The 25,581-nt window shown below is 25.0% G+C and overlaps 1 protein-coding gene across 2 annotated transcripts; it reads right to left on the reverse strand.

Annotated features, from left to right (window-relative positions):
• Nucleotides 1–25,150, reverse strand: LOC145834329 (protein kintoun-like). Of its 2 annotated transcripts, XM_082941731.1 has the most exons (16): nucleotides 25,067–25,150; nucleotides 24,208–24,379; nucleotides 23,042–23,184; nucleotides 22,714–22,888; nucleotides 19,809–19,919; nucleotides 19,486–19,613; nucleotides 18,268–18,478; nucleotides 17,327–17,449; nucleotides 17,167–17,191; nucleotides 15,670–15,782; nucleotides 14,362–14,572; nucleotides 12,690–12,927; nucleotides 10,058–10,198; nucleotides 5,953–6,051; nucleotides 623–695; nucleotides 1–281 (listed from the first exon to the last, which is right to left on the reverse strand). In XM_082941731.1, the coding sequence occupies exons 1-16, from the start codon at nucleotides 25,136–25,138 to the stop codon at nucleotides 55–57; spliced, it is 2,262 nt and encodes a 753-aa protein (XP_082797857.1). In that variant the 5' UTR covers nucleotides 25,139–25,150; the 3' UTR covers nucleotides 1–54. The 2 variants fall into 2 exon arrangements, with proteins under 2 accessions (XP_082797857.1, XP_082797858.1); XM_082941732.1 differs by lacking the exon at nucleotides 5,953–6,051.
• Between the last annotated feature and the right edge of the window lie 431 nt (nucleotides 25,151–25,581).

Here is a 25,581-nt window from a genome sequence, read left to right on the forward strand (position 1 = left end):
TAACACAGTTAAAAATTTATTTATACGGTCGGCGAAAAAATAAAAAAATAAAAATTAGTTATCAAGCTGGAGTGCAATATCAGCACTGGTGAGCTTTATTTTGGACTTATTTTTGTGGCAAGTAATAACCTTCTTTGAATCACCATTTTTCACAACAATCGCAGATTGCTCTTCATCTAGTTCATCATCAGAGTCGTCCATTCGAGCATCTTTTATGTTTTTCACCATTTTATTCTTGTGATGGGAGTCACCGTTGTCGTTTTGTTGATTTTTAGTTTTTTCTGAAACATAACAATTGTAGAAGTGTAATACAGCAATTCTAAAACTACAGATGAAAATTTGAATAAGTAACTTATGACTTTTAAATATTCTTACTGCTTTAATAAAATAAGTTGTTAAAACTAAAGTTTAATTGTCCTTAAAAACTAATTTACAAACCACAGCATTATTACCAAAAAAAATGAACATAGTAGAAAATTAAGAATTTTTTTTTTAAGTATTTCTGTTTTATACTTGAGCTAAGAAAAACAAGCTCAATTTTTTTTTGACGAGGTTTCAATGAACGTCTCTTATGTTTTAATTCATTATACATTTATTTTCAAAAAAATTAAATTATAAAAACCTGTACAATTGTTATTGGCATTCTTTTTACCTTTCTTATTTGACTTTTTGTTTTTTGAATTACCGTGTTGAGACTGTACAAAATATTTTGAATGATTATTAATAGTTTAATGTGTTTTAGTCTAAGTTAAAAATTTAAACTTAACAAAAAATAACTAACATAGCTAATAAATAAGACTAAACACTTTTTATTTGTCGTCACTCTTTAAAGCAAGCCTAAAATACCAAACATTAGTCAAATTCAGATCTAAAAATATACTTAAGAAAACTTGTTAAATACTGTTTTAAAGAAAATTTTCCCACAATTTATGAAATTTCACTACTTACATTGCTTAAATACAATAGAAAAACTAATTTAAACGAAACTGCTTTTAAAGTAAGATTCATTTTATTTCATAAAATTTGAACAATATCTAACATGAGTTATACAAAAAAAAAGTTTAGCCTCAATTAAATACAAAACACCAAATAAGCCATACTTAGTCTAATTTATTCATATAAATTTAGCAAAAAAGAAATGTAAATCTACTAAAAATGCTACGCAATGATTTTATACTTTATATACTTTTGGTGACTAACTAGTAGCTATTACGGCTATCTTCAGCAATGCTGAAATGTTTTTTATGTCATCATCAATATGCACTGCACATCTAAGCGTTGCTGAAGGTATTTAAAAAAACTACTAGTAACTGATCAAACGAGCGTAATCTTTAATCTCAAATTTAAACTCTCAATGTTATAGACATTAACTTGTGAACAACTTAGTTGGGTAGTTTTTTGATTGTGTCCACAAACATACTCTTAAGTACGAAAGTACTTAACGGCATAGGGGGGGGGGGTCCGACATTTTTTTCCACTAAAAATAACATTGTATCTTAAATGTCAGCTTAAAGTACAAACTACAAGCCAGTTATAGAATTAAAAAATCTTATTTAACTTTTAAAATATTGTAATTTTTATAAAAAGTTTCCATAACAAACGTATGGACCGCAAATTTTTTGGGGTCAATTTTCTCGGAAATTTAAAAAATCACTAAAAACCTATCTTCTCCTTCTTTTTTTGATCTAGAGACCTCAAACTTTCAGGAAACGTTCCTTTTGTAATTTAGAAGACTTTGAATGTTGGAATTTTGAAAATATTAAAAAATAAAAATTTTAGATAAAAAAAAACAAAAAAAAAAGTTGCTTTTTTTTTGATAAAAATTTTATTTTTTAAAATTAAATCAAATTCCTGCATTCAATCTCTTTAAAATTTAGTAATACACTTTCTGTGAAAATTTGAAGAAGATTGCTTAAAAAATGAAGGAGGAGATAGATTTTTAGTGAAATGGTCTTTTTTCGCATTTTAAGTTTGCGCCTTCCATAAGAAACCTACTGAGGTCACCGACTTTGATCGCTCATATCTTTAAAAATACTTTGAGTTTTTTCAAGCGGTTAAAAATTTCTGATAGCTCAGATAAAACTCTATAAAATAAGATCTATTTGTAAAAATCAAGGTGGACCCCCCTCTATGCCCTTAATCATGTTTGGTCTGTTGGTACCATTCAATTTTCTGAAATCCACCAGAATGAAAACTGTATGGGACACAAACATACGACCTTAAAGTTTTTATTTTTTACATGTCGCAATTATAATAAAAACAAATTGTGCGCAATTTAAGACGATTTAAAGGAAATTTTATGGAAGAACTCCTTGATTTTGTGAAAAAAAATATCAAGAAAACTAGGGGTAGGGAGTACAGTACATTTTTTTGGTCATATTGTAAAAATCATATGATTCGGATGTGTTCATGCTTTATTAAAAAAAAGAAGTATGCTGCCCAAAAAACTGATTTTAACCCCGAAAATCACATATTTTTCGATTTTTTGAGTTGCAGTAACAAAATCAATTATACATGTCCTATACTTATAATTTATATTTTAAATGAAAGCTTATAATTATAGGCATACATTTACAAAACATTTCAACTGTTTTTGATGTATTATGACGTCATTATTACACAAAATATGCAAATTTAGTCTTTAAAATTGTAATTCTTTTTTAAATAAAAAAGGCAAACTTTTTGTTTAAGAATAAAAAAAAATATTATCTTAAAGCATATATTCATAGTAGAACTGTATTATAAGATATCTGAGTTGATAATGGTTATGATTTACTTGTTTGTTAAATTAGTAATATATTGTTTTTAAAAAGATTTCACTATACTATTAATAAAAAAAATATCTTATCTGATGACTAATAGTAGTAAAGGTTTTAACATAATTATGGGAGATCGCCTACCAACAACTATTGACATCTTTAGCATTTGTTTTTTGCTAAAATCACAAAAGATCCAAAAATGTGTTCATGCGTATTCAGAAGCCCTCATTTTACAGTGGACTAAAGCATTTGGTGAAGGATATTTACTTACAATAAAACAAGAAAAAAAAAACTTGTTAATCGTAGTAAATGATTATCTTAATAAAGAGTATACGGAGCAATTCAGAAAGAAATCAAAAAACAAAAGTATCCTTTTTGTCAAAAAGAGTTTGAGGCAGCACAACAAAGAATGGAGACAATCTACTACAATTAAAGGTAGACATAAAACGTAACTCTAATTGTTGACAGTTTGTTTGACATAGGCAAAAACATGGATTCTCTTACTGCAGATAAAACATGTTTCTATACTGATCAATTAAGTTCCCGTTGTGGTCGTATAAGCGAAGATATTGATTTGAAATATGTAGATGAAAAGCAAACTGAGTTGGAACTAGCAGAAGTAGATCTGAAGCGAGACATGTGTGAGGAGTCATACATTTCGGAAGTTGATGTTGAACCTTCAGTTTCCAGTTCAAATGATGGTAGAAGTACTATCATTAGCACCAATCGTTCTGGATTACTACGTTTAACTAAAAGCTACTCAGATTTTGGTGTCCATTGTTGTCTTTCTACTCGTCCTTTAGTTCGAACAATTAGAAACTGTACTGATTCTATAAAAACACATTGTGTGAAATTTCAATAAGATGTAATTTGTCACTAGAAGCATCTAGGCTTGATTTTAAAACCGCTTGTGGTTCATTTTATGGTCATAATTATTTTTTATCTAAAGATGAAGCCATCCAAAATCATTCTAAATTAATTCTAAGAACTTCTCTATCCACCTCATCATCTTCTCATTGACCCATAAAACCTTCTTTGACCCGTAAGACGTAGTAGAGAGTTTTTTTACCTTGTCTGAAGCTGCTAAAAACTTTCCGCACACTGCTGAAGAATGAAGGATCTATGAGTTTGTTCTTAAAAGCACACGCACCTTGACAGATCACAAGCAGTATAAGGATGTGCAACATGAAAATCAAGTAAAATGGCTTTATATACAAAACCAGACGACATTAAGTCAACCTTGCACTTTGATGCAACATCAAGGTTCAAAATTGATGGAGACTGGCCTGCTTTTATTATAGTATTTTCTGATAACGAACGTTATTCTTTAAGGCCATTGTTTTTTGCCTTTGAAGACTGCCAACATATTGTCAGGCTTATTGTTGAAACTTATAAGAGGTTGGCTTCAACTATTAATATTTCTTCACAAAAATCAGTTAAACCAGCTTTGGCAAAATGCAACTTCCATCATGACAGGTTCGGTTAACAAAAACTTAAAAATTGGGGAGAAAGTTACTAAAGTTTTAAAATCAAATGCTCCATCTCCAACTCATTTGTTGTGCAAATCCCATCCAGTGGAGGCCTTTGATCGTTCTAACTTGACAGTATTGGCTGAAATAGAATCCAAGTTAGACTTTCGAAATATACTACAAAGTTTAAATCCATCAGTTAAATCATTTTTGCAAGGAAAAAAAGTGTAACTGAGTGTGCAATGTCATCCATATTAAGTTTGGTCAGCCATGAAAAATCAGCTCACAGTACAAATCAAGCAGATCTTTTTGATTACATACTAAAAAGAGAGAACCAAGTTAATCGTAGGTTGTAATGCTAATTGTATAACTATTTAAAGGTTTATAAACACTTAAAGCTAAATGAACTATGACATCAAATATCCCGCTATTATACATACAACATCACCTAAGTTTTTAAAGGTAATTAAGTATACCAAAAAATATATGTTTTAAAATAATTTTTTTTTATTAGAATCACTAACTAACTTTTAATTTCCCAAAAAGCACCATTTTACAGACAAAATTTGCATATTTAGGGTGATTATGACGTCATAATACATCAAAAGCAGTTAATATGTCTTTGAATCTATGTAAATAAGTAAAAGCTTTCATTAAAGATATAATTTATAAGCCTAGAAGATGTATAAGTAATTTAATTAGTGTTTAAATCAAGAAATCGAAAAAAATGTGATTTTTGGGGTTGATATTAGTTTTTTGGGCAGCATACTTTTTTTGCAAATTTTTTGTTTTAGATTCTTTTAGTTAAGCAAAAACACAACCAAATCATATGTATTCATAAGTCCAGCAAACATCACTCGTACAAAAACTTATAAAAATTAGTAAAAGTTATATAAAATCAAGAAGTTCCTCAATTAAACTTTCATTAAATTGTGCAAAATGTGTTTTTGTGATAATTAACACATGTAAAAAATCCAGCTAAAAACTTTAAGGTCGCATTTTTTGGGTCCCATACAGTTTGCAATGGGGTCTTATATTTATACGGGTTAAAACACAGTTACTTTGCAAAAGAATTATTTTAGAAAATATCATTAGCAAAATGCAGTTTTTAGTGATGATTAACTTTCTTATTAAGAGCATGTTTATGTCAAATTTCCTGACTTTTTTTTTGAAAACCCCCATTTTTTCCTGACTTTTGTCTTTTTTTTTGTTTTTCCTGACTTTGTGGCAACCCTACATACAGTTTGCGGGGTGGTTTTCAGAAAACTGAATGGTGCAAACATGAAAGTTTCTTCAAATCATCTAAAATTTTTCACAGGGTGTTTTTGAGGTATTTGCCAAATGTAAAAACTTTTTTAACTGAAAATTCAAAGGTCAATGTATTTATAAGCACCCTTATGGGCATTGCTAGTGGTCGAGCGGTGCAGTCTAGTGCTTGGTGAATAGTTATAAATTTATATAACTCTGAGGTCGACAGCTATTTAAGTATCAGGTCAGATTACTAGAAAGTCTTCGAACAAAAATGTATGAAAATATGAATATGTTCAAAAGCAAAATTGTAATGAAATGATCAGGTAACAGACCAATTTTATTTAAAGATATACTTATTACAAAAAAGCTCTTTTTTTTTTGTCTCAACAACAATTTTCAAGATAAAAAATGTTTAGTTTGCCGATCCCTGATATAACTTGATATTTGGCCTTTTAAATAAGTAAAAAACTTACATTTGGAAGTGTTTGGGAATTATTCTTATTTTTGTTTCCGTTTACTACTTGATTTGAACTATTTTTATTTCCAAAACTATTTTCATCATTGTTATTTGACTGAAAATAAAAAACAAAAGAATTACTAAACCAAATTCATTAAGATGTTATTAGCGAAAAATTGAAGCTTTTATACATGATATAAAATAAATCTTAAAAAAAAGTAAAATATAATCTATTTAAAAAGGTCTTTATAGAATCTAAACTAAGCTGTACTATTTGGAATATGAAAAAAAATTCAGTTACAGACTTAAGTAAAATTTGGCGTTAAACGAAAAAAAAAATTGCGTTTTTCAAACTGTTAATTTTAACAACTTTGAAAGATTAATTTATTTTAGTTAGTTTGCTTAAAAATGTATGAATTTACAACGTAAATATTCCTGTAATTTTTTTTTATTAATTTAAATAAAACCTAGTAAATGATTGTATCAGATAAAAAGTAATTTAATAAAAGTATTTATATAAACATATGTAAGGTTGGCCACACATTATTATAAGAAATTTTCAAACTTTTAAATGGCTATTTTCCTGTTTTTTCTAATGTATAATTTACATTTCAATTTACGACAATGTATGGGAAAAAATATAACTAGAGATTATTATAAGGTATTATTATGTTTTATACATGATTATAAACTGATTTATGTACTACAAAGTAAGCTCAAGCTGTATCAACTTATTTTATAAATGCTTTAATATCAATTTAAATTTCATGTCAAAAAGCTATTAAAGTAAAAAAATATAAATACTTATTGTTTGAAGTATGCGGAAGTAAGACATCTTTATGTGTTTCTCAAACTAGCTAAATAGGAATTATACATATACAAATGTGTACATTTAAAAAAAAAAGGAATTTTGTATGTATCAAGGTCTTAAGGTAGGCGTGGGCAGTGTACGGCCCGCGACGTATTTTCAGCTTGAAAACAACTTATAAAAACTTATAAATTAAGCTTTTACATAAAAAAATTTTTGAATTGTGCTCTTATTTGACTTTCAGTGCAAGTTAAAGATAATTAAATAAACATACCATTAAACTGTAACTTTTTTAAAAGTTCTTTTCAGTTTTTAGCGTATAGATTTCCAAAACTACGCGGCCCGTTATATGAAATTATAACTAAATGTTATTATATGAAATGGTTTTAGAAATTACAAATATTTCTTTTATTAAAAAAATAAAATCTTTTTTTTTACTAAATAATATACTTCGAAAGTTCAAAAATAGTAACTTCTAACATTTAGTTATACTTTTTGAAAAAATTGCATTTGTCAGTGCACTAAATTACTTATTTTTTGTTAAAATAATTTTTACTTAACAACTACATAAAACTAAAATATTTTTTGTTTTCACTACAGCTAGTTGTACAAACCAAGTTTAACTGGATTAATACTCATTTTTAACTCTAGGGCATTTTTTTACAAAAACTTATATTGGCTTTTATATAAAAGTTTAACTTATAAACTGTAAGCCAGTTTTTATAACATATAAAAATACTAATCAATTTTTGACATAATCGTAGTTTTTTTATCTTCAATTTTCTCGTAAAACAGAAATTTATTATAATTTATTTTCTCCCTCATTTTTTGATGTATAAACATTTTTTTTCCTAATTAGTACCCTTGTATCTCAAAAACTAACTTGGATTTTATAAAACAATTAAATGCAAGTATTATCTGAATTCTAAATAAATGAACTTTAAAAAGAAAACAAATGTAAAAAAAAAGTCTTATACTTCTTACGTTCTTAAAACAATTCAAAAAAATTTAGTTAAACGAGATCGAGGCATCAATTTATATTTATTTAATTTATTCATATGTAAAAACTACTTTTTTTTTGTTAATGATTTAGTAGTTTTTTGTCCTGGACAAGACGTTAAAAGGTACCCGTGGAGTACGACTTGATAACCGAAAGGTTCTTCGTGCACCAGGTCCTAGGATCAAATATTTTATGCGCTTTTGTCAAGAAATAGTTAAGTGTTAACATTTGAATAAACTTCTTTTATAATATAAAACTTAATTTGAAAATATTTTACTTAGCTAACAGTAGTATTTTACTATTTATTATTATTTTCAAGAAAAAAGGGTGTAAAGTCGGAGAGTTCGATAAGTTTCTTTATAAAAGACCAAATTAAGGGCATAAGGGGGTCCAACATTTCTTTTTTACAAAAAAGAACATTGGCTCTCATTGAAAAGCTTAGAGTATATACTACAATATACTTTTTATAGAATTTAAAACAATAAATTAACTTTTGAGATATAACCAGTTTTGTAAAAAAAAATTCGATACATTATATGGGATCAAAAAATTTCAAGGCCGATTTTCTAGGAACTTTGAAAAGTTCACTAAAATCTATATCCTTCTTCATTTTTGAAGCAATTTAGTTCAAATTTTCAGGAAATGTTCTTTTTCATATTACAAACAACTTGTGAGAAGCGGATATTTTTAAATAATTAAAATAAATTATGACCAAAAAAAAAAATTATTTTTTGTTTATTTTTTATTAAAATAAAGTTTTAAGAAAAAAATAAATAAATCAGTTTCTTAGAAGTTGTTTAAAATTTATTTAAGATTACTCTGAGAAAGTTTTAAAACAACCGCTAAAAAACTGAAGGAGGAATAGTGGAATAGTCTATTTTTGCCTTTTTAGTTTGCGCGTCCCATAAAGAACCTATTATACCCTCTAGCTTTCATCGCTTATATCTCGAAAGTAACTTTGAATTTTAACAAGCCGTAAAACTAATTGGTAGCTTAATTAATTATGTAAAACACAATGCTAAATTTCAAAAAAAAAATTAGGTTCAACATGAATTAAATTTATAGATTGATTTACAAGGAACAACTATAAGTTTTTAAAGCAAACACATTAAAATTCAAAATTAAATTAGAAAATTTAAACAAATACAACAATATATACAGCTTAAAAATAAATGTTGTTTTTTTTCGATTTTGATAAAACTATAAACTTAGATATCCGAAATCTTAAACGAGAAAAATATAATACAAAGATTTTGTTCTTGTTAACCTTAGAAACTTTATCTACAGCTTTATTTGAGCTTAGTTTATAGTCTTGATCAAATTATTACATTAACTTTATAACGTGTAGCTAAAGTTAAATTTGTTCATTTCTTAGGTAAATCAATTATTAAAAAATTCAAAAAATATATACAGTATACTACCGCTTAAGTACGCACTTTTTTTGGTACGCATCACGCCTTAAGTACGCACTTATCCAGAAAGACAAAGTAAAGGATGTTATACTAGAACTTATAAGAAATTCCAGTTTTTTTGCCTAAATTTTCAATCATCAAGTTTTTTCAGATTATTTTATGTTTCTAGGTAGAATGGCCAACCTGCTGAGTTAGCCTGAGACTTTCACAACTTTTTAACTAGGGTGAGTAATCCTGAGTAGTCTAAAGTAACCTGAGATTGTGACAGTCCTTTATTAAATATTAATAAACTAAATACTATGTAGTGGTTGCAGAAAAGTAAAAAGAATAATGATATTTGAGCTTTAATGCTATAAAATAAATAAATATAGATGACAAAGTTAAAAAAACCTACAAATACAAAATAGTTAAGTCATAAATTAATTTAAATGTACATACATTGATGTTTTGAAAATGTTTGGTAAACATAATGTAGTTAGGTACTTTTCCTCTAGCAAAACAAAATGTAGATTAATATTTTTTTAATATTTGACTGACATTGACTTTCTATATTAAATGTATGTATTAATTATGTAGAAACTTTTTATAGAAAGAATAAATCATTTTAAAATTTATGAAAAAATTTTACAAATTAGAATTATGTATTAAATGTTATTTAAAATAAAAAGACTTGTTTGTTTGGCTTAACTATTTAGTGGCTAGTTGTAAGAAAGAAAACAAACAACTAAATTTCATATTATACTATGTCGTCAAAAAGTACGCACTACCCGTGCTAAGTACGCACTTTTTGGTCGGGTTCAATTTGCGTACTTAAGCGGTAGTGTACTGTACATTAAAAAAAAATATGAAATAAATAAATAAATTGTGATACAGTGTTAAACAGCTAATAATCTAAACTTACTTCGATGTCAACAACGCAAAGATGGTCGTTTTTCTTCACAATGGAAAGTTTGTTGATAACTTGAGGTTTACATTCCTTAGCTTGATTGTAAGTCATACTAAATAACTCCACTACGTTCTTGCTAGTAGTAAAACGACGTTTCTAGATGTATAAATATATTGAGAAAACTGATTTATTTTATTAACATAACAACACAAAACTCACTTTTAGGACACGTGAATAAATTGTTTGCAAATTTTAGAAAAGCTGTTATAAAGTATAAAAATCTATTAATTTTTATATAAGGTTGAAATATCTCAGTTATTTTCAGTTAATGTTATTGCAGCAATTTTAACCACGGATTAAATACTAATGAGCGTGGTCGAAAAGTACTTATATTTATTTGTTTATGTTCAATAAAATATTAATGATTTAATGTTGTGTGTTATTATGGAAAATTTGTTATGGAAAATTATATTAAATTTGCTTTTTGTAATGAAATTTAACTGACAAGGTGTAATAAACACAAAAACAACTGTTAAAGTTGATAATTTAGTACTATGTGTATGAGATTTATATAGTTCAAATAAAACACAACTTAGCAAGTAGACTAGATACTCAGTCAGTTTATTGATAAAACAGAAAGTAAACATTTTAAACGAACATCAGATATAATGACACCTCATAGTTTTAAGAAATATTTAATAACTTTTTCTCAAACCTTTAGTAGACAACCATCTGAAGTTATTTCAACTAGATAGATTAACGGTCAGGGTTGCCATTTGTTTTTTCAAATTTTTTCTCAGGTTTTCAAAATTTTCTAAATTTCTTCCAGATTTTTCAGATTTTCATCCAGGTTTTTGAAAGCACATCTTTTTTGATAATTTTTAGTAGTAAGTTATTTAGTTAAAAATACTGCTGTTCAAAAGATATAAATTACTTAAGAGTTACTGTAAGTATTTCAATTTATTTTATTATGTTGGAACCTGAACTAAATTCTTCTAAGATGGTTGATCAAAAGCCGTTATGTTGGTTTAATACAAATAGCTAAAAATCTACTTAAACTTTTTCTTAGTTTGAATGTGTTATCTTTTATTAATTCTTGTTAAACTGTTTTATTAAATGGTTATTTGATTTTTTAAAAATTGCAATAATTAGTTAAAGTATTATATTATTTTAAACAAGAACTTAGTCCTAGAAGTAAGTGCTAGAACTGAAATAAAACTTAACAAGTATGGAGAACTAAAATTTATTATAACTTTGTATTTTTCTTTGACTTCTACTTGCTTCTATTGACGCTTTTCTTTCACAACAATTTTTAATTAAAACTTAAATTTTATCCCCTAAAAGATTACTTAACTTCTGTAAAAAACAATTGACTTCTACCTTTTACAAAGTACAACTTGTTCCTTAAACAACTTAAACTAAAACAGTAAAAAAAAATGACTAATCTACTCAATGTTCCGACTTTTACATTTTAAAATTAAAATGGCTTACTGCAATAAAACTGACTTCTTTTCAACATACTCATACATACATCTCCCATCATGATAAATACTTATATCAGTTTTAATTTCTCCTGCTATTTAATTTATCATTACTACATTAATATTTTGCTGCAGTTAAATGGTTTTATATTAATCATTTTCAATCAAATAAAACAACAAATGAAAATTTAATATACTTCTATTTCATTAAAATATACATAGTTTTTAACTAATCTAAATAATACTTTTCAAACCTTATAAAACTTTTTTTTTAAGAAAAAAATTAATTTGCCTGAAGTATATTAAATTCATCTTGTGATAAAATAGAAGAATGACAACATACAAAATGTGCATTACTTAGATTACTCTACGTTTTGTTAAAAAAATTGGAAAATTTTTTGTTCATTTATATTTTTTCATAAAAAATTTGTAACATTTTTGTAACAAGTACAAAGTAATGTTTTTATTTTTTTCCTAATGATTTCCACTCACTAACAATATCAACAAAAAGTTAATGTTAAAAATTTATTGTTTCCATAACAACAAATTTAGATAAAACTACAGATTTATAAGTCACAAAAACTATAAGTATTTTAATTTTATCTACATATTTTATAAAAATTAATAAAAACTCAAATTTAAAAAATTCCAGGTTTTTCCCGGTTTTCAGGTAAAGTGGCAACCCTGTACGGCACAAAGACTTTTTGAACCAGACTCTACTGCATTAGTTAGATTATTTTTTGTTCAGTCAGTTTAAAAGCCTGACAAAAGATAAAAAATAATGTTATTTAAAAATAAATTTATATAGTGATTTAATGTAGAAATAATTTAATTAGTGGTAGGCAAGAATTAGGTGGTGCAACTACTGCAATTTTTCCAAGCACTTTCTAAGTCATTTATAAGAGGTTATAATAAATCTAGATTCGTTGTAAAGAATAACTTTTTCATATTTATTTTGGGTTTTGGAATTATTTTTTACAAAAAATGTTGGAGAGTTTAGTTACTCAATATTTTGATTGATTAAAATGATTAATATATACACAATGTAGTAAGAGACAATGCTTATGAACACTTATATTTAGTAAAATTAAGTTTAAATATAAGGGGTTTCTATTAAAACTTAAAAAGCTAATAATAAAACAATGCTTTAAAACCAACAAACAAACATGTAAGTTTTTGGGATCTATTCCCGCCTTTATGTGATCCCACGAAACATTTGTTTTCAGCTTGCAAAGGTTCATAACAATATTTTGGACTGTAACATTAACTCTGGATCTGCTTGGATCAAAATAACTTCCATCGTCAGGATATATCCATAGTGACATGAGTGAGTTTTGGTTCTTTTCTTCACGCACAAAGTCACAGACACATAAAAGCTGTACTTTATCGTCGTACACAACGTACCTATGAGTATGAATACAGATTTAGTTTTAGAACAACTTATCATATATTTTTATCACAGAAAAATAATGCAAGCGCTTAAAACACAGGGTTCGTACGCAAAACTTAGCAACTTTATTCTGGCATTTCTCGGTTTAGACCAGTGGTTCTTGACCTTTTTTTATATTTTTTACCCCTTTTTGGAATGTTATCACTAAATTTACCCCTTTTAGAAGGTAAATACTAAACTTACCTTCAATTTACAAAATACTTTTTAATTTTAAAGAAAAAACTAGATTTTTTGAACTTTAATCTTATTAAATATAAAAAATCGTAAACTTAAAAAGTTTATTTGACTTTAATAAAATTACAATTAAACACTAACTTACAAAGTAAAAAAAAAATTGATAGAAATTAATTTACATAACTTGTTTAAAAAAATTTACTTCCCAAACAAGCGAATTTACCCCCAAGTTAAGAATCGCTGCTTTACACCAATTTAGACTGACATTTTTTCTAATTTTTATTGGTCACCCAGTTAGCTTATAACAAAATTAAACGACGTAACCTGCAGGATTAGTTGTTAATGCGTAGCGTACTAACGATAGAACTTTTTAGATTTTTTTTTTAAATTTTCAATTTCGTATTATTTATTTAGGTCTTGCCCCTGAAAAGAAAAGATAAATTTAATTTTTCGTAACTTGGATTGTTATGTAACTGCTACAGGTATACTTAACGTTTTATTTTTAGATTGCTAGCTCACTTGTTCTTAATTCTTTTAATATAAACTCACCAACACAGATAAAGTTACTTTATGATACTCCCCTCTCAATAAAAACTATACTTATCTCTTAGCAAATGATCCTTAAACGCGTCAATTGAAAAGTACATTACTGGTAAGTAATACCTACTCAAAACAAAAAAAAACTCAATTTTTTAGGAATTAAGAAACTTTCAAGTATTCATATTTCAGATTATTGACTACAAAAACTTAATGCTTACAAATAAAAAGATCTCAATTTGATAGTCTACTTAAAAATCAGCATATTCTAAACTTATATTTAGACATTCATTTATTTGAAGTGACAAAAACTGACACTTTGCTAATTTTTTCATAAAAACTGATTTAGCATGACACGACGAACCCTTTTAAAGATTTTCATTTATGTTGAGTAAAATAATAAATAATCAATTAATATTTTACCTTAAGGTATAAAAAAAAAGTAAAATTTTAGGAAGATCCTTTGAAAAGTTTAAGTCCGCAACTTAGATAAATTACTCATGGATTGCAAATATTATTTAAAAATAAAGTTCACAAAAACAATGAATGAAAAAAAAATTAAAACTAAAATATATTAGAAGAAAAAAAAATATACATATTTTTTAAGCTTCAAAAAATAAATATAGGAATATAAAAAGATATGTTAAAAATTTGTATAACATTAAACATGTTGTTACCAGAATGCTTTAGGAAAAAGATTTGGAGTTTCTACAACAATATTGACATACTCTTCATCCTGAAAAAAGGTAAACTGAGGACATTTGTGCAATACCTTTTCCTCTTGGACACTTTGTAATATTTGAATAATGCTATCGTTTGTATAAACAAGTGGTTCACCAGTATATTTTTCAACACAAGATTTATTTTGTTTCTTGTTTTCTTTACAGGCTAAAATAAAATAATTAAACTCAATTTAGGTAATACATAGACAAAAATGTAAAGATTGTATATATTTGGGTAACAAAGTACTGTCATGAAAGAAATGTATAAAAATAATTATCAATAAAACTGATATTTTTAAAGTTTAGCAGTTTTTTAAATCAAAATAAAAGAACGTTCTAATTTCTTTAACTGTAATTAAAGCTTTTAAGTTTGCTAAATATAAAATTTAATAATTCAAGATAAGTTTCAGTTAAGTTTTTACCACGTGAAACAAGCAAGAGTATGTTAATTTTTAATTGTTCAATTTTGTATGCTGTAATCATCAATTTAAAAACAATTTTAATCTTATTTAATGTTGAACACACATTTTATTGATGAATTTTAGAAAAATATGAAGTTTTATTTATATAACCCAACAATATTTATTACCTAAGGGTAAAGACTGGGTTCCATATTGTTTCATTTTATTGATAATGTGCTTTTTACATCAAAATATAGTTAATACAAATGGGTTGGAAAACTTAATTTTCAAAAGTTACTTATTAAGGAACAAATAAAAATTGTTAAAAGATTATACTGTTATAAATACTTTATAAAACTAGTTTTTTTCTTTAAGGTAATCTCGTTTCGTAAAACTTTTTTACAATAAAGTAAAACTTTTTGGAATAAAAATGCCTTTTTTGACTATAGTGATATTTTTTACACAATTTTAAACTTTAAAAGTCTTTAAAACATTACAAGAAAAGTTGTGTAAAATTTATCTCGTCAGTTTAAAGAAATGAAAAAAGTTTAACGATTTCTAAAAACTTCCCATAAAAATTTAAATATTCCTTTTAAGAAAAACTTTATTAAATTTATACATCTCTAAAGTTTAACCAATTTACACTTACTTAAAAGAATTAAAACATAACAAGGCTTCATTTTTAATACGACATAAGAAGTATTTATTTAAAAAAACCAGTATCGTTATATAACTTTTTTAAAGAAAATCTAAAAAAATATTTTAAAATTAGTTTAACAACTCTTAAACAGAAATGAAAACAGATTTAAATTTAAAACATTTGGAAAGACTTAAGCTAGTATCAATATTAACGCTTTCATACTTTTTTTTTCACTATTGTAATCCAAAAAGTCATCATCATCATCAACATAATTAGGGCCATGTTGGTAATGAAATTGTGTGTCCTTTGACATTGTAAATCGTGATTGCATATCACTATAAAATATTACTGCTAGTTTAAAAAGTAATGCATAGTTTGACAAAACTGTTTAAACTCTTTAGTGTAAATTAGTTATATCAATAACTAGAACTTTACATTAGTTATTTCTACACAGAACTCTAAAAAATAACTTTTTTATAACTATGTGTTCTTATCTTATAGCAGGGTTGCCACTCTTTGAGTCAAAAAATCTTCCCTGAGTGACAAGAAACTTCCCTGAGTAATCTTAAACTTCCATGAGTTTTTTTCGAATCCTTAAAACTTTTTTTTGCTTCTGTGCAAATTACTAAAACATCATTCTCATTTTTCTTCTTTAATAATAAAAGGGAGGTTGTATGTGTATGCATCTGCATTAGATGCTTACTAAACTTATGAAAAAAACTGTTTTCAAAAATTCAATGTTAAAAGGATAAATCAATTGAGATTCAAAAATAAAATGTGTGCACAATTTTGTGTAAACTTGTTAATTAACTTTTTACATAATAGAAAGTAGTTTAATTTTTTTGACATTTTATTTGACAAACTTTATTTATCCTATAATAATAAGTTCCGCATGAAGAAATAAAATAATTTTTTGAACAAAATATTGAAACTGGGTTAACTAAATCTCATTCTAGATCTAGAAAAAAAAATTCCCTGAGATTTTTCAAAAATATCAAAGCTTCCCTAAAATATTTTGAAAAAATCAAAACTGCCCTGAGTTTCCTTGAGTTAAAAAAAAATCAAAATTCTCTGAGTGTGTGGCAGCCCTGTTAGAGGCCTAATAATTTTAAATGTAAGAATTAATATACTTAACTTTAAACTTAAATAGATCATATGCAACAACTTTGACTATAAGTAATGTAACATATTCGTTTTTTTACAAACAACGTACTTCAGAGCAAACTAGTTTAAAACATTACAAACCTGAATCAGACTTAGTTCATGGGTAGAGTTAAAAAAAAAGTAAAACTAGTAAGATTTAAATTTAAACTATCAGATAAAATGATTAAAAAATAAAAAAATTAATCTATATGATATAATTTTAATATCTAAACAAAATTTTATTAATTTACATGTAAAACCAACCCTGTTAGTATGATCGAGTTAAAAAAAGTAAAAGTTTAAAACAATCAAGTTTAAAATGATTGCAAGTTAGATCGGCTTTCAAATACAAGAAAGATATTATATTTGTTTAGTCTTAAACTTAAAAAAAAAAATTATACTTATATAACACTTGCACATATATTATCTAAATACATTTAATCTATTAAAATAAGTTCATACCACTAGTAAATTTTTATTATAGGTGTTTATACTAATACTTTTAGAAAAAAAACAAAATGACTCTGTACAAACCATTATACAGTAAGTATAAATCATAATTTGTAAAAATCTTACTTTTCTTTGTCTTTGTGTCTGCTACCTGCAAATATAAAACTCTTTGAACTTTTGTTGTTAGATTAATCGTAAATTAAAAACTTAAACATTTAACCATAGTAACAAAAAGACAACATGTCAAAAACAATATAAAAACCTATAGCGGACATAAGTAACTTACAATACTTTTTAAGTCTTTCGTCGTTTAATTCTTTGATTATTTCTTTTTGTGCATATTCGGGTGGACAATTAACTTCTAATGTAACTATCAACTTTTTCTTACTTTTATCGAACCTTGCATTTCCTTTAATTAAATGTAATAACAATATCAGCTAAGTACTTAATAAATTAATTCTTAAAAATAGTCTAAATTATAATAAATTTATACACGTTTTGTACGAAAAATTTAAAAGTTGATTTCTATAAACATTAAAAAGATAACCGTCAAAAAATTTAAAGCATTGTTTACAGAGTATCATCAGGGTTGCCACTCTTTGGGAAAAAGCTAGCTTAAGTTTATGAGAATTTTCTAAATAACTTACATGAGCCAAAAATTGAAAAAAAAATCATTATTAAATTCACCAGATATTAGAAATTTAATGAACCAAGATTTAAAAAAATAAAACATAAAAATTAGCATGAGGTTTAAAAAATTATCCAAGTTAGCCTAGATTGAGCAAAAAAAATCTAACTAGCCTGAGTTATTTTAAGTAACAATCCTATATCAAGTGAAAAATAAGTAAAGAAAATCTAAATTACAAATAATCAATTAAAATGATCATTAAAATTAATTGAACAATAGAATTAAACCTTAAATAATAGGGAAGAAGTTTTTGTTATATTTCTAATGTGTCTCTCCCTATTATATTTGTTTTAGTTCAAAAAATTATATAAACTTTCTAAAATTTTGTTTTATGAGTTTAAAACAGTTAAAAAACAAGATATTATGAGATTATCAATAAAAACCAAAAAAAAAACAGTAAAGCTACTTCTAAAGTAAAATATTTAACGTAGAAAATAATAATTCAGAAGATTTAAACTTTAAACATGTATTTGTAACAACTACTAAAAAAAAAATTAAAAATAGTTATAACAAAAAAATGTTAGAATAGCTTGTATAACCTTTAGTTCTGTCCACTTCATAGTCAAGCTTTATATTTAATTTGTAATTACAATGGTCTTCTGTGGATTCTAAAAAAACTTTCCTCTCGAATATATCCAGTTTTAAATTCGTAGCAGATTTTAATTTAGGCAAATCAATGTCAATTACAAGCTCTTTTGGTTTGTTTTTACTTGCTTCTTTAGAAACAACACCAGGAATGTAGCTCAAGTCCTAAATATATTTTACCTTTTATTTAAACGAAAAACAAAATATAATTTCTGAAAGATTATGATGTTAATTAAAATTTACATTAAATCACCAATCAGCTTATTTCTACACCGTATCGTGTAGCAATAAGCTGATTGCCAAATGGTTTTTGTAAATTTCTTTCAGGTTTTCTGAAGTTTACTTGGCAAGATTTATATAAAAATGCTTAAATCAGTCCAGGACACAGTCAATATTTTATTTGCGATTTTTCTTCTACATCAATAATTAGAAAAAAACAAAAGATAAAGTCTGAAGTTTACTTAAAATAATTTTTTCAATGATTTTTTTTTAATACAAAAAATGTTTACCTTTATGATAGATTTTTATATCTAATCAAAAATCGTTACTTTAAATGTACAAATTCTTTGTACTTCTGGGCTTTTTAGTGACTTTTGTTGAAAATTTTAGGTTTTTTTTTTAATTTCTCAAATTCCATGTTATTCAAGGTCATTTTAGCCTAAATTGTCAAAATCTAGCTTTTTAGGATTCGAGGTTTTGTGACAATTCTGAATAAGATTGGTTAACTATTTTAATTAAGTTTATTGACTACTACAAGTGCTAACTACAAATTTGTCAAAAACTAACTAGTTAGAACAAGATGTTTATGTAATTGAGTAGTTTAAACTAATTTGTACGTTTTATGAATGTTTAACTTGCATATATAATAATAAAAAATAAGAGATTTAGATGTATAACAATAGGATTTTTCTGCTCACAAGCCTAACATTTTTTGTTCAAGCTAACATTTATATGAACTTAAAAAACTCAATGTGTATTAGACTTATTTTTACATAAATATATTGATTTTTTTTCCAATTAAATTTTTTTTTTAGCTTTTAATTTTTGTAAAACATTATTTCCTTCATTTCTCGAAAAATAATTTGATCATTCCATAAAAAAAACTAGTTTGAAATATTTCGTTTTAATTTAATAATATTAAACTTAGTACTTTTGATTTACGATATACTAACCAACATATCGAAGTAACCACGATGAACTATTTTGTACTGAGGGGTAACATATTTCAGACCTATTTCTTTCATCTTTTTTTCAGCTTCTTGGCTATTTACTATTTCTTGTTTGATTTCAGCTTTAGTAACTAAAATAGTATTAATTTAATTTAATAAAGTATAACTATTAGAAAGAAACACTAAAAAATTACTTTTTTGACCGTTTAGTAGTGTAATAAGAATAAAAATTAGAACTTTTATGAAGTATCTTTTTAAAGTTTTTTTTAACTTAAAATGTATTTTTAAGGAGGGAAATGAAAATATATTAAAGTATTTTCATTAACTAGGTTTTCTTTTGATGACTTCTTTCATGAAGTTTGATTTCATGTTGTCCTGAGGAGGTAGTGTGCCATTTGGGTCTTTTGGTGTTCGTAATACGCAAGCTTTTGGTACACCTGAAGTTTTTTTAATATGCTATAAAAAATGAATTATTTAATAAAAATTATAAACGTAAGGTTATGAATAACAAACAATTTTTAGTTTAAATTTGTTTAAATAAAATGTTTAAAATTATTTTTGCTGACAACGGTTTTAATAATACCTAAACAAAACAATTTTATTGAAATATAATAACAACAGTCTTAAAAGTACTAAGTTATAAAACTTATGACGTTTTTATGTGCTAATTTAATAAAAACTTAAACAGAGCCGAAAAATATAAATACTTAAAGGGGTATAATATAGGAGTTTATGTGTAAAGTTATATTTTACATCTAAAAGTATAAACATAAACAAACTTTATATAAACAATAATAAAATAAAAATTCGTAATAACAATGTAAAATTTATACATATTTTGCCTTATTCTTTATGCCCTTTAATACTATATACTCTTTTGATTTTATGATAACTTAAGGGCAACACGGTTAATTAGTTTATTACAACTTCATTTTAACTTGTAGAGTTTTAATAAAGCTTTAAGTTGCTTTTAATAGCTTTTAAATATTCAAACTATTTTTTGAGATATAGCGTGTTAAGTACAAAGGCTTACTTATTTAAGGAAAAAATAAAAACCGTGAACAAATAAGTATCATTTTAAATCATCTCTTTCTACGTTTTAAAAGCAATTTACTTAAGGTTTTCAGTAAAGTTTTTTTAGTATTATGAACAACTTGTGGGAAGTGGATTATAGAAAAAAAATTTCAAACATTGAAAATCTAAATAAAAACTAAATAGCTCTTTTATTTTTTTCAAAAAAAAGTTATTTAGATCAAATTATTCTTAACTTCTTAAAAATTATTTAAGTTAACTAAAAAAATGATTAATAAAAACTGTAGGAAAAAGATTTTAGTGAAATATTCTTTTTTCTCCTTTTAGTTAGCTCTTTCCATAAAGTTGAACATTCTAACTTTGATTGCTTTTAACTCATAAGTAATTTCGAATTTTAACAAATGGTAAAAATCAACTGGTAGAAAACTAAATTTATGTAAGACTAAATAATTTTTTTTTATCCCCTCTATGCTCTTCAGTCGTTTTAAATCTATACAATCACAATTAAGAGTCGAACTTTGTTTCATACTTCAAAAGCAATACTGTGGTATTAATTGTAATTAAACTAAGTATATTTGATATATTGAATATTTTGTGTGTGAATACCAGTAGCGAGCGCGTTTACAATAAAACGTTTTTGCGTTTTATTTTGCGTAAACTTTTTGCGTTTAAAATACTTTTTTATAGTTGTATATAAAATTAAGAAGTACTAATTAATACTTTATACTATCATTGTTTGTATTTAGTTATGACATTATAGGTATTTTAAAATATATACTTTCATAAAACAATATTATACATTTTCTACTCCGTAAAACTGGGCTATTTAATTAGTACAGCTTATTGTAAGTTTTAATAAATTTAGTTTTATAGTACATACTTATAAAAATTTCTTATAAACATATATACAGTTTAGTAACAACATTTTTAACAAGTATGTAAAGACAAATATTTCAATGACTATGTACTAGTCACTAAACTTTAGATTAAGAAAATATTTAATTATTAAAATATAATATACATTCTTTATAATTTTTATTTTTTCAAACTCTGCAAATTAGTTATAGATAAATTAAGTCAAGTCCAAATAAAACAGTAATTCTTTAAAAAATGCTCACCTACTTTAAAGTGATCAAACAGTCACTGCCCTGTTTTAATTGAAAGGGATATTTTTTGTGATCAAAAAAACTTTTTATTTTACAAATTTTGTTTGATACTATCAATTAAATAACTTTATGACTTTAATTTGTTGCACTATTATTTAAACCAGTTTAGTTACAAAAAAATCTTAAAGTTGCTGACAAATAAATGAAAACTATGCAATTAGAATTTATTTGAAAACAACCATAGGTTAATTGAACTGCAGTGATTTAAAACTATAATTAAAACTGGACAAATACGTTCCATACGGAAGATGCCAAACAAAAAGTAAATAAAGAATATTTATTTCAACCAAAAGTTTATCTGCTTCTGAAATTTTAAAGATGTCTTTTTAAAACTTTGTCAGTCTAACATTTATAAAATTTGAAAAAACTTGTTAGAAAAATGTTTTCAATTTTATAGTAAAATCTTTTTATTTAAACTTTTACTCTGTTAATAAAACTTTACTTTGTTTTGAAAAATTACTTTGTTTTAAAGATACTGCAAGGAACATTTCCTGAAAACTCTAGGTTTCCAGTTCAAATATTAAAAAGAAGATAGGTATTTAGTAATCTTTTGTATTTTAAGTTTCAAATAAAATTTGCACTGAAAAATTTGTGGTCCAAAGGTTTGTATCCGGACAACTTAACAAAAATGACTATTCTTAGAAAGAAATTAAAATATCCATTCATTATAAAATTTGTCTTATTACACAGGGTTGCCAAAGGTTTGTTGAGAATTTCATTACAGAATTTCGGAAGTGTAAGTTTTTTCTTTCTTTTATAATATTAGTTTTAAGGTAAAAAAGAATTGTAAATAGTATAAAAATATTGAAAAGATGCTTTAATGGAACTTTAAACATGTTTTATAAAAAAAAAAATTCTAATTGATACAAAAATCTTTATTGTAAATGATAGATTCATCCTGACAAAGTGTTTTTATTTAAAATAGAATAATACAGTTTTTTTAGTATAAGCAACTAGGAATAAAAAGATAAAAATTGATATTTACAACTTATTAACGCATGTTATAGTTGTCCATAGCACATGACAAACAAACCTTTAAACTTCATTTTTGGTGTTTTAATATTTTTCTTATCTAGTTGCACCCTGTGTCTCTGTTCAACAGCCTCTACAGCAGTGTTATGTATCATCAATTTGAACTGCTCATTAGTCGTCATTTGATATGTAGCAGGATGAAAAAGCACATCATAGACAACACAAGGATTTCCAGCCTATTTATTATATATAAACTTAAGATAATTTTCATTTGAAAATAACGAAAATTTTAGAAGTATATAAACTTAACTTATAACTGTTATTTTTTAAACATGTGTTAGAGATATATTGTTTAAATAGCTATACTTTGAATAATACTATTTACTAACTGCATCAACATCTTTTCTTCCTTCGGACGAGCTGTGCGGAATAGACCACTGAATACCTTTTTTGTTACCTTGATGAGAGGGGGTACTTTTTGGTCGATCAAGGTTTTCATTAGTGCATATATTAATGAAACACTTCTCTTTATCTGTTTTTAAAGAGATTTACAAAAACAATAAGCTTAGTCTATAAGACGACAAACATTTTAAATTAACTGTATTATCAAAACATATAAACTATTAAATCATAATATAAAAATAAACCAAAAGTATGAAAATTTAACATTAATATATTAAAACACAGGAGGTGATAGATTTTTAAAATACCATTTTGAAGAGATACACTTTGCAAATTTATAGTTTATTAGACGGTGTTTTGACTTTTCATCAGTTATTATCAATGACAAAACTGTGCAAAATAATTAAAAATTAGTGTTAAACAACAAAATATATAAGAAAAATTAAGTTTTAAGATATATATAAACAGTTATATTTAAAAATTATAAACTACCGTAAAATTACAGGTTACATAAACATTTATACATGGTTAAAAAAAATATATATAAATAATCAAAAGTTCTTAGTGTGTGAGTAATTCCCGGTTTAGTTGATTGTTTGTTTAAAATTAAACTATAATGTTTAATTAAAATAGCTTCGCTGATCAGAGTCTCAAGTTTGTTTCTACATTCTTTTAAAATACCATTGTTATATTAAAATATAGATTTACAATTAACTAAACCGGGAATTACCCACACACTAAGAATTTTGATTAGTTATATACATATTTTTAAACAATGTATAAATGTTTATGTAACCTGTAATTTTACTGTAGTTTATAATTTTAATATGACTGTTTATACATATATCTTATTACTTAATTTTTTTTTATATATTTAGTTGTTTAACACTAATTTTTAGTTATTTTTCAGAGTTTTGTTATTGATAAAGACTGATAAAAAGTCAAAACGGCGTCTAATAAACTATAAATTTTCAATGTGTATCTCTTTAAGATGGTAATTAATATACTACTTTAATTTAAAAAAATAAAAATAAAAACTTTATTGTAAGCATAACACAAACTAGCTTTAAAAATAAAAGTAGAAACTGATAATTTAATTTGCAATAATAATTTTGTACCTAAATAATAATATAAAGAATGCACATAAACAAACTTCCGGTCAAAAATGTAGTTTTAATAACATGGCCAGCATATGGAAACAAAAATTTAACATCAACTCCTTTTATACTTTCAGCTTGTCTTATTTCTTCCTCATATTTTTTTTTGTTTTCTGGATCACTAATTTCTTTTGCATATTCTTCAAATAACCTTCTAAATTCCTTGTCCTAAACTCAATATTTACAACATCTTTAAATTTTCATTTAGTGCCTTGTTTTGTATAAATACCTTAAAATACTCATATAAATATTGTTCACATTTTGCATGAAACACAGCGTATTTTAAGCAATACTTTAGTACATCCTGTTTAACATTTGAAAGTATATGCACAAGGCATAACTGTTTGAACAATAATAGTAAATACAAACTTAGAACCACACTTTCAAAATATATTTGGGATTTAAAACATACATAAAAATGTAGACTTCAATATTAGATGAAAATTTTAGAATAGAAAATATTATTTAACCTAAAACACAGCTGTAATCATTGTATTATGGAAAATAATAAAGTAATGAAGAAAACTGTTTTTATTTTTGTATTTTTTTCATAAAATATTTGTTTTTTAAGTTTAAATTTATCTGAAAAAACGTAGGAGGAGATAAATTTTTAGTGATTTCTATTTTTAGTGATTTCAATGTACTCTTCTACTTTAAGCTGCTATATCTTTAAATTATTTTGAATTCTTAAAATTTGTAAAAAGCAACTTGTAGCTAAGTTTAAACTCTACAAAATAAGATCAAATTATGAAAAATGTGATTTAACACAGTATGTGAAAATATAAAAAATAGAGTAGAAGTTATTTTTGATGTAAAATATAAGTATTTGTAAGATAAGTTGTTAGCAAAACTGACCTGCATACACTTTTTGAGCCTATCAACTTCATCTTGACTCAAAGCCAAATCTTCTAATGTACTTTTACTCATTAGGTTTTTAAATACTCTACATGTTTTAATTTAATAGAATGTTTAAAGTTATTTGATAACTGTAATTATACTTCATTACTAAGGTTATATGAGAATATTTTAAGTAAGTTATGTTTTTTTTATTCATTTAAACTTGGTTTCAACTTTATGGATCAAAAAACTATCCTTATTTTTTTTTAATGATTAATTATTGTTATGGCAGTGTGCACAGAAAAAATTTTGGGATAAAAAAAGTTCAAATATATGCGTAATAACTGGTATTGTTCATTTTTTATAGAAATTGATAAGATTTAATATAACATGCATATATAGAGACAATTTTAACTTTGATATTGTATTTATTATTATAATAAAAATTAAACTATCCACTGTGCCCAATTTTTTTTGATGTTGACAACCACTACTTTTATACTTAACTTTTAAATCACTAAGAACAAGACTTC

Source organism: Thalia democratica, chromosome 4 (genome assembly GCF_965202585.1).
Source record: "Thalia democratica chromosome 4, ktThaDemo2.hap1.1, whole genome shotgun sequence".
NCBI classification, from domain to species: domain Eukaryota; kingdom Metazoa; phylum Chordata; class Thaliacea; order Salpida; family Salpidae; genus Thalia; species Thalia democratica.

Excerpts from the sequence above, each read along its gene's own strand:
- LOC145834329 (XM_082941731.1), bottom strand. The coding sequence starts at position 25,138 with ATGAGTAAAAGTACATTAGAAGATTTGGCTTTGAGTCAAGATGAAGTT. Across the intron at positions 24,380-25,066 it reads GGCTCAAAAAGTGTATGCAG|GACAAGGAATTTAGAAGGTT; the intron begins GTCAGTTTTGCT and ends TATTGAGTTTAG. Across the intron at positions 6,052-10,057 it reads TTTGCGTTGTTGACATCGAA|TCAAATAACAATGATGAAAA; the intron begins GTAAGTTTAGAT and ends TTTTATTTTCAG.